The 10,289-nt window shown below is 40.2% G+C and overlaps 1 protein-coding gene across 3 annotated transcripts in view; it reads left to right on the top strand.

Moving 5' to 3' along the window:
* The first annotated feature begins 229 nt into the window (after window positions 1-229).
* oxr1a (oxidation resistance 1a) overlaps window positions 230-10,289 on the top strand; it is a 191,866-nt gene continuing 181,806 nt past the window's right edge. For all 3 annotated transcript variants that reach the window (XM_014017107.1, XM_014017109.1, XM_014017108.1), the window contains exon 1: window positions 230-312. In XM_014017107.1, coding sequence (XP_013872561.1) covers window positions 245-312 — 68 coding nt within the window. In that variant the 5' untranslated portion in view covers window positions 230-244. The remainder of the gene's footprint in view (window positions 313-10,289) is intronic.

Raw genomic sequence — 10,289 nt, forward strand, 5'->3', positions numbered from 1 at the left:
TGTTTATTCAGTTGTGTTCATTTGCCTGTTTCCATGAAGCTTCACTGGCTGCAAATGTGAAAGATAAAGAGGCAAACTAGAGTGGATAAACTCATTAGTAACCTCTCATTTAGCAGGTTCACATCTGCAGCTTTCTTTTTGGAAGCTGCTGCTGAGTTGGAAGGCATGCCCTTATGTCAGCAGTTATTAGGTCAGACACAAAGAGAGGCTCAGTCTGTCTGTTTCAATCCAGATCAGGAGGCAGATGTCTGTGCAGAAGTCTTCAGTGTGTTGGACGGTGATCCAGGGGAGTGTGTGTTTGGATCTGAGGAGGTATGTTCTTGTGTAACCTCGGTGTGCGTGTCTATGTTTAGGAGCAGGAGCCAGCGTGCTTGTTTGTTCAGGAAGTTTGCAGGAGATTTGCAGTGATGAATTAATGGTGGCAGAGCACTGATGCAGAAGAACCTCCGAGGGTGGGGGAAGGGGGGAAATGAGGTAATGGGAAAAAATATATTGCTTCATCGCACCATGCTCAGATCTGTAGGCAGCAGAGTGTCCATAGACCGGCTTCAGCTTCTGTCAGGGGAGAAGGGAAACCCAGGAGGACGTTGGACAACATGAACAATACAAAGACCACCCACTGGCTCAGTGTTTTGTTGATGTTTTTGTTGGTTTAAGACGGCAGAGGTCATGTTGTCCTGTGACTGGTCTACATCAGCACTCTGCTGCTGTGACCAGCTAGAGCAGAAGACTACAGTCATCCTCTTATTCATACGGTCACAGAGGGAAACAAGAAACTCCAGATAATGACTTCATTATTTGCTGTCAGAAGTTCCACAATGTTTAGTTAAATTTTCTGTAGAAAGTTTCACCTCAATCAGTCATGAGTATGTTGAACACCCTTGAATGGGAGGGATAAATCATTTAGAATGGACAGCACTGGTTCAGGGTGGGGTCATCAAATTCACACAGGGGATCATTTTTAAATATTATTCTTGTCAGAAATAAAACAAGCTGGTTTAGTGAAATAAACGTGCACCTACGGCAGGTTCCTTAGTTCTTCAAATACTGCCTTTAGGCTAATTTTGTTATTTTGTGATATAAATAATAATGTAAAATAAGACAGTGGTGATAAATGTAGCAATCTCAATTAAGCATGAGGAGGGAGGAGCATGATAAGCTGGAGAAATGCCAAGGCTGAAGCAGGAACTATAGAAGTTGTGGAGTCAAGGTGCCAATGGTCACTGGAGCACTTGGTGCTGTGACCCTCAGACTGGAAGAGTGGCTCCAGCAGATACCAGCAACAACCTCAGAGACCTCTGTGAAGAACACAATCCTAGGAACAGCTAATGAACTGAACAGAACCCCCAGGCTCCAAGGCTTCTGCCAGAGTACCTGAGCTAGAAATTAAGTTGAACTTTTTTCCCCAAAAGCACGTACAATATAAAATAATCAGTTTGATGTCAGTTGAATATTATAGACAATAATGCCTCCGTGCACTGGAAAACGTTCTTTTTCATGCAGACATAGAGTGAATATTGAACATAATATTTCAAAGGTATTATATATATATATATATATATTGCTGTTTAACCTTTTTTCAGTTCAGTTTTTCTTTTCCTTGCCTTACGTCTGCTGTTGGTTCGTTTCTGTAGTTTTGATGCATTAGAGCCTTCACTCCTCGAATGTAACATAAAGGACATTATAAATATACAGCGGGTAAAATAAGTATTGAACACGTCACCATTTTTCTCAGTAAATATATTACTAKAGGTGCTAATGACATGAAATTTTCACCAGATGTYGGTAACAACCCAAGTGATCCATACATACAAAGAAATCAAACCATAAATGTCCAGAAATGAAGTTATTTGTAATAATGTGGAATGTTGTTTATGTAATAGCTGGATTCTGTTCCACTGCTGACAGTAAACAGTATATGTGATGATGATGGCAAATTRTGTATTGGCATTTCCAACCTCTGGCTGTAAAGGAGCAATGGTAAATTGTTGATTAGTTATTCTTTGGGAGTACATTTACTACATTGTATAGGGGATTTGAAAAGCAATTGTTGAGAAACAAAGCAATCCTAGGACAGAAGTTTCTATTATCTGTGCTGTTCACTCAAACACTATCTTTTTAAGCAGAATAACAGTTTTTTTAAAGCAACGTTTGGATGTGAGTGGTTAATATCTTTTCTCAAGAATTCTGTCACAATTACTCTTTTGATAGACTGGCATTGTTTGTTTGAAGTTATTCTTTCAAATGATAAGCTTTTATTAAACTGAGAGTGGAACAATTGGCACGTGGCGCGTGGTAGGCGGAGAAACTTCTGCATTTCTTAGAAGCAGACAAGTTGAATAGACAGTGTTGAACAAAAAATCTATCAACAACCAATTTAGAGCTCCTAAAACACCAGATTTAACGTCTGCTGCAGCCTCACTGCAACCAACTCTTAAATTCAACAAATTGATTCATATTGAAGTTGGATTGATTTGCACCTCTTTATCTTGCATCTGCAAAGTTTCTTGTTGTTCAGAGCAACGGGTAATTTCTACCACACATACTAGAACTCGTGCAGCTCAATTCCCCTGAAGGTCTTTGTCTCCCAGCAGAACGTTTGAAAAAATATTAACTCAAACTGAATTCCCTCAGTTTGTATTGCAGTTGAACATGAAGCAGATGGATTCCATCCATATTTCTCTTCATAACTCTTTTTGTGAAGAAGTTTCAGGCCTTACTGCAGGAAGCTAACAGATGTCCCGTTTGTGCAGAGCTGTGCTGGGAATATCAAGTTTAGCTGCCTGCGTAGTGCGAGTTGGCTGCTGTAGCATGAAGGCAGAATGTTCACTAAGTGCTGCCCAGTGGGAGAGATCAGCTTTCCCTTACACTTACCCTACCTCGGCACCAAGTAGCAAATCACAGAACAACCTAACTACGTTACGTCACAATGAGTCATGAACTCCTGCAGTCAGCACAGTCAGTGTTTTATATTTAGGACTTTGAATGGAAGAGGTGTTATTAAATCGGGTTTTAAATAGATTCAAGCTGCACAAGTTATAATGCACTGAAAAAAATCCATCTAGTGCAAGAATTTTCCAGTAAATRACAGTAGATGCTAATCTTTGGGCATTTTGGACAATGCAATATTACAACAATAGGACTACCAACGTATGCTAATTTTTTACAACTTTTAGGTTTGATTTTGATCACTAGTATCTTCTTTGATTAAAAAAGCACCATGTGAATGAATGAATGAATGAATGAATGAATGAATGAATGAATTTATTTGGTCACATTAAAGAACACCCCACACAAAAACAAACAAAACTTTAACCCTAAATGACCAAATAGGTTGAGGCAGAAGCCAATGGCTTGTTTTGCCTCACCTTACAATTCATAATGGATTCCCCAAAACAAAATACACAAAATAAACACACACATCCTGGTTATATGCAAATCATGTTTGAAAGACTTTGATTGGTAATTTGTATTTTTTGTTATAGGAACCATGTTGATGAACAAGTGAAATTTAAAAGTACTCTGGTTTGTCAAAGTTCCATTTCCTGATGGACAGAGAAAGGAAATTTTGATTAAAAGCTAAAGCTCTTTCCACAAAATTAAATTAGGCAGCACAACAGCTCAGTGGTTAGCACCGACACCCCACAGCAAGAAGGTCCTGGGTTCGATCCCCGGTTCGGACCTAGGGTCTTTCTGTGCGGAGTTTGCATGTTCTCCTCGTGCTTGCGTGGGTTTTCTCCGGGTACTCCGGTTTCCCCCACCCCACAAAAAACATGTACAATAGGCTGCCTTCAGGCCCAGGCCACGCTTGAAAAAGAGATCTGAGATCTCAGTGGGACTTGCCTGGTAAAATAACGGTAAATAAATAAATTAAAATAATAAATAAAACTAAAAAGCTGCTTAGAGAATTAAAGCCAACCTTTTGCTGCTATTCCTCTGAGTTGGTGTGACCTGTAGTCACAGTGCAGAGTTGGTGAGCATGCATGAAGTTGTCATTTGAATCTGCAGTACATCACTGAAACCAAGGGTACTTGTGATTGCATGATACCAACTTCATCACAAGACCTTACCAGCTCTTCGGGTGCATTTGTGAACAAACAGAAGGTTTGTAGAGGGGTTTGTCTTTGCCAACGTAGTGAAGAACTGTTTTTCGTAAATGCCTTAAATGGATATGCCAAACATTTTGAAATATTTGTTTATGGAAATAATATTTATAATGTGCGTCCTATATGAGGCCAAAGAAGATTCAACAACTGACATTGAGGTCATTAAAAAGTCTTGATTGCCTGATGGGAGACATCTCCACACTCAAACTTCAGCATAAAAACATCCTGGACAATGAGGAGGAGATAACATCCCTCAAATTTCAAAATGCAGCAAAATAAGAGGATTACAAAGTTATAGAACTACAACAATATATATTGGTATGAATGACACTCTGGTGGTGACCAGTGAAGCCAATAGGATCACATCTTCAGCAAAAAGCTGAGATGTAGTCCTAAGGTCACCAAAACGGATCCCCTCAACACCTTGGCTGCACCTAGAAATTCTGTCCATAAAAGAGAATTGGTGACAAAGATCCAGAGCTGATCTGGTCTTGAGCCAGAAAAGGGTAGGGTGCCTTCTCCGGGTCAGGTTCTGCCCCAAGTGGAGGAGTTTTAAGTATCCCGGGGTCTTGTTCATGAATGAGGGAAGAATGGAGCGGGAGATCAGTAGGCGGACACAAGGCGGAAAGGACAAGATTCTGGATACAAGCGGCCAAAATGAGTTTCCTCTGCAGGGTGTCTGGGCTCTCCCTTAGAGATAGGGTGAGAATCTCAGTCATCTGGGAGGGACTCAGAGTAGAGCCGCTGCTCCTCCGTGTTGAGAGGAGCCAGTTGAGGTGGCTCGGGCATCTGGTTAGGATGCCTCCTGGATGCCTCCCTGACGAGGTGTTCCGGGCACATCCCACTGGGAGGAGGCCCAGAGAAAGACCCAGGACACGCTGGAGGGACTATGTTTCTTGGCTGGCCTGGGAACCTTGGGATTCCCCCAGAGGAGCTGGCCCAAGTGGCTGGGGAGAGGAAAGTCTGGGTCTCTCTGCTTAGGCTGCTGCCCCTGCGACCCGACCCCGGATAAGTGGAAGAAAAAAAAACTGATCCATGGTGTCTTTGCCATGTTCAACAGCAGCCCGTTTTCTTACCCCTCCACAGCACTGAGACAGTTTGCTTAGATTGAAACAAGTAGAAGATAACTGATCATAGTTCAAAGGTTTATCAAGCTTTGAGGCATTGTGCAGTTTTATTTTACCTGGCTAGGTGTTTGTTGGTATTCTCAAGGAATTCAGATAAAACAGTAATCACACATGATATGACTGATAGCAAACAGAGAAGACTTGATGTTCCTTGATAAACATATGGAAACTGTCTTTTCTATCACCTAATTTTATCAGGAAACATCATTTGCACTTGCCGGGGAAGTTGGCTACAGCTTGTCTATAATGATTCTGTTTGAGAGCGTGTTGGGTGTGATTGACAACTGACCAGAGACTTCCAGCAGGCTCAGTCTTCATTTGTTAAGGCTGTCTCGACTGTCATTCCCAATTTAGAAGCAGCTCTTTCTTCCAGCACCATGACCAACACCCTGGTTTTACACATGTTCAGAGAAAAGGAAATCTGCTCCAAACTGCCAGTGAAAGGTTAAATATTTACCACAATCTCTTTAACTTACCAGATTTACTGTACACCTAACTATACGAGCAAATTGTAGATGTTCCTTTTCCAGGAATTTGTTTTCTTATTGGCAACAACAACTCTGCATTTTAGCGTGTAAGTCAGTCACATTGCATTACACTAGAGTAAGCTAATGTGTGTGCTGGGTGTTACAGCAAGCCTCAGTGTGTGCCAGGCACTGCCCCTGTTTCCTGCTGCAGAGGGGCATCAGGTTGACCAGCTTGAGTCAACAGGCCTGCCAACTGTGGAGAGGAGACAGCGTGGGAGGGTGGTGGTGAGCTGGAGGACGATGGCTGACCAGAAGATAATGAGACGAGTAGTTGATTTAAGACAGAAGAGATGGAGAGAAAGGTGGCGGTTCAGCCTGCGAAAGCATCCCAAATCAAATTTAACAAATAAGTACGATCACAACTTCACAGCTTCCAGGGTTTGTTGTTGCTGCAACACCAGCGGTGACAGATGTTGATGCCTCTAGTCAGCCAGCCGGTGCTTCCTGCTCAGTAATGAACAGATGTGTTGCTGAGGAAACACAATGAAGTCAGTGGAAGAGTTAGCATGCAGACACAAAGACATTAAAACAAGCCTGAAGGTACATATAACCCATCACTTCCGCTCTGTCACTTATCAAATGTGTTCAAGTCAAACATCTCTGTCAACAGAGTAAAGCTGATAATGTATGTTTTAATATACTTTATAAAATAAAATAAAAAGATTTTTCCAGTTTTGCAAGAAAAAAGATTGTCCTTTTATAACGGAACCTATAACTCTTCTAGTCTTATATATTCCCTTTAAAGTGAGACACACTTGTGCTTTGAGACTAATAAACAAGCAGGGGTCTTCAAGGTCACTTGTTTAGTATTTAGTTTTAATTCAGATTTAAGCTAAACAGCTGCAGCTGAGAGTGGAAAATGGAGTATTTATATTATCTCATTAAGATATATAAGATAATTAAAGTTGTTTCAGCTTGTTTTACAAATCTGAAATTTGTAACTTAGAAAATGAAAAGTAAGTATGAGCCAGAGAATTTGACAGATTTGTTGCCACACTGAGGACACCATAAAACACTGGACTCAAGATTATGACCTGATTTGACAATGACCGCTTAGTTTTTAAATTTATTTATTTATTGTCCCATCTCATCAGGGTCCAAAAGTTCATATTTTTGATTGATTGATTGATTGATACTTTATTCATTTCATTAAAAAAACAACTATACAATAGAAAACAAAGAAAATACATTACAAATTCTAAATTCTAAACTAAACCCACAAATTGAAGTATTTTAAAATAAACTAAATGACAATTCAAACAAAATACACCTGAAAAAAAAAAGAAAAACTGAAATGGACAAGATTTAGTCCAGTGGAAAAATATCATCCTCGACTGTAGAACAGATAATGTTTGCACTTTTTATAAATTTTGCTCTGAACTATAGTGTATCTTTACACCAAAGTTAATCTTCTAATTTATAATTTGTTTATTTTTTAACTCCGTATCTTCTGACAAAACATCCATTCACACACATCAGACATCTGTGCTATTTATGCTTTACATACTGTACATGTATGATGATTGAAGAAAACTAGAATTACAACAATGTCTCAACGTCTTTCTCCAAACTGCTACATGTTTCCCCTCCTCTGTCACTAGCTGTGTCCCAATTCAGGGGCTGCCTGCAGCCCATGGAGGCCACAGCCTACTCAGTCCAGTTAGGCCACATAAAACGTCAGTGAAATGAGACGGTCTAGTCTTATGTTTGTGTAATCATGGTGTTATGTTTTATATCACGTGCCTTCAGACTTAAAATGTGTTGTGACATGTATTTGCACGTCTTTTCTCTGGAGGAATAATTTCACAATAAAAATTGTTACAYGTAAATAAATAAAAACGTTAATAACTTGGGTTTAGCTCCAGTATCAGTACTTGTTAAATAATTACATCTTATGGCAGCATAAATCTCCTAAGCTAAGTTGCTAAACTTATATTTAAAAAACTAATTATTCGGTCTGTGATGACTTTCCAAGCTAAGCAGACTTCGTAAAAACAAACAAACAAACAAACAAAAAACCTCAGTCGTCTTTCCCGTTTAGTTTGCCGATGGCGCAGTGAATCCTGGGATATCCTCGGCTGGGAAGGATACTCAGATTCATCCTTCATTTTCAGAGTTTTTGTCGCCTGCATTCATCGGCCGCATGAGTGTTTGGCACAGGGCAGTGACATAAGTGGCTGACAAATATGGCCTTCGAAGGACACAGTCCCTGAATTGARACACAGCCATTGAACACACCAAGATCTGAGGGGCCACCAACTTTTTTATGGGGGGGCCTTGCCCCAGCGGCCCCCCTCCCCCCGCCCCCATTGATGTTACACCTGCTAAGCACTTACGACTCATGCAAGAAATCGCAGTAATGCATGAAATTGTACAGACTGTAATTTTCAAGGTTTTACCAAATACCTTTAACACCTCCTTTTGTCAATAGATTCTTTGTCTCTAACACTTTCTAGGAATAGATTAAAATAAAATTATTTTTGCAACCTTGTTGTCTGATCTGCACCTCCGGCTCTTCCCGACTTTAACTCACTGCGAAGAAATTTAATCACCCAAGAACTCATCTCTGACTTCTGCACCGCCACAAGACAAAGTTGTGTGACGTTCATCGAGCGTGTGCGCTGACCAGTCACGTCCTCTTTTGTCACCGTCGCTCTGCAAATGAGTGCGGGGCTGATGCTGGCGATGAGGAGGTGGAGGGAAAAAAAGATTGCAGCAGTAACAACCAAAGCCCCGCGGGTAGCCTCCTAATGAAACGCTGAAGGCTGTGTGTAATCGAGGGGCTGAGTGTGTTTGTTGCCAGGGTAGGGCCGAGCAGAGAGGCCTTTATGTGTTTGTGTTTGCTGTTTTGACTGAAACACAAAGAGGCGAAAAAGTGAAGGAGGAAAAACATGCCCCCGAGTCAGAGCCAAATACAAAAAAAATGCAATGTTTTTTTTCCTCCTCTTCTTCTTATCACCCCTATAGTGCCAGCCAAGTCCTCTGTTTGTACAGTGAAGAGCTGCAGCTGGGGGGTGTTCCAGTGATTCAATATATTTTATAGAAACATCAGCAGTTCCAACAGCTGTGTGCTTACAGGCCGAAATGTTGATTCATAAACAGCTTTTGCATGAAAATGAAGACGTTCAATATGTTGACAGATGCTGCTTAATGAATAAGTTTTTATTAGATGTAGCTCCAGACCTGTGGTGGTGTTTGGTTTTATTTTAGTGAGTCATCCTGTTTGAGCTGTTGCAAAATGATGTCGGGAGGATTTCGGTTTAGCTCACAGCACGAGGTGAATGATTTTAAACGACAAAACTCTGGTTTATGTACAACTATGGTAACACAACCCCAAGTCTGAACAAAGGGACGTTTGTAGACGTAGTGGAAAATATAAATAAAACCTCAATGCAATGATTTGTACATTCACAAACCTAAATTTTACTCATTGTGGAACATGCAGTCAAAACCAGAAGTTTACATACACTATATATAAAAAGACATGCATTTATGCCACACTGTCCAACATGAAATCAGAATAACTTTTCCCGTTTTAAGTCAATTAGGAACACCATATTTTTTTCTATTTGCTAATTTTTTAAGGCAGTTTTATTACTTTCTTCAGACTCAAAAGCTTAAATACACTTCATTAGTATTTGGCACCATTGCCCTTAAACTGTATGACTCGAGTCAAACAGTTTGGATGTCCTTCCACAAGCTTCTCGCAATAGTTGACAGGAATTTTGGCCCAGGGGTGAAGGCCTCCGCATCCAGTTGTCTCCCTCTTACAATGCTGCTATTGCAAGTATAACTGTGCCTGTTTATACAGTATATGGGCTTATGAGATTTGCAAATCATTGAATTTTGTTTTTAGCTAATTTAAACAATGTCCCAACTCTTTTGGAACTGAGGTTTAGTCATCAGTCCATCTGTTCTCTTGAACATGTTTATCATTGTGGGAAGTGGTGCCCATCTCCGGTGATCAACAGGCGAGAGGTGTGGTAAACACCTGGACAGGTCCTGTGGTGGATTTAAAATGACTAGATAGCCTAATATTCATGTTTTGGGGTCACTGAAGCACAGCAAGAACATGCAAACGGTACAAAGGAACACTGCAGCTGAGATTTAAACTGCTACTGTCTGCTGTCCAAACAGTGACTCACTGCATTCAAAATTATACTTGAGTAAATTTTTGTCTTCGGACTGCAAAATGACTTGCTGTAGTAGTCTTAGTTCTAGTTTTGCTGCTAATTTTTATATTTTAAACAGGGAAGGATTAAGCATGTCATGGGCCCCTGCATTACAACAACTGTTGGCACCTATTGACAGCATTGTTTTAAAGGGGCAATATTATGTGTTTCTCAGGCATGTATTTAAATACTATACCATAATAAAGTATCTATGTCACCTTTAGCTGTTATTAAAATGCTGTTTTTATGTTTAAATAGAAAATAAACTTATCTGTGTGTATATATGCCTATGTGTATATACAGACAATATTTATGAATGTAGGCATGTATGTATGTATATCTTTATATATGTATGGG

Source organism: Austrofundulus limnaeus, unplaced genomic scaffold, assembly GCF_001266775.1.
Source record: "Austrofundulus limnaeus strain Quisiro unplaced genomic scaffold, Austrofundulus_limnaeus-1.0 Scaffold161, whole genome shotgun sequence".
NCBI lineage: Eukaryota > Metazoa > Chordata > Actinopteri > Cyprinodontiformes > Rivulidae > Austrofundulus > Austrofundulus limnaeus.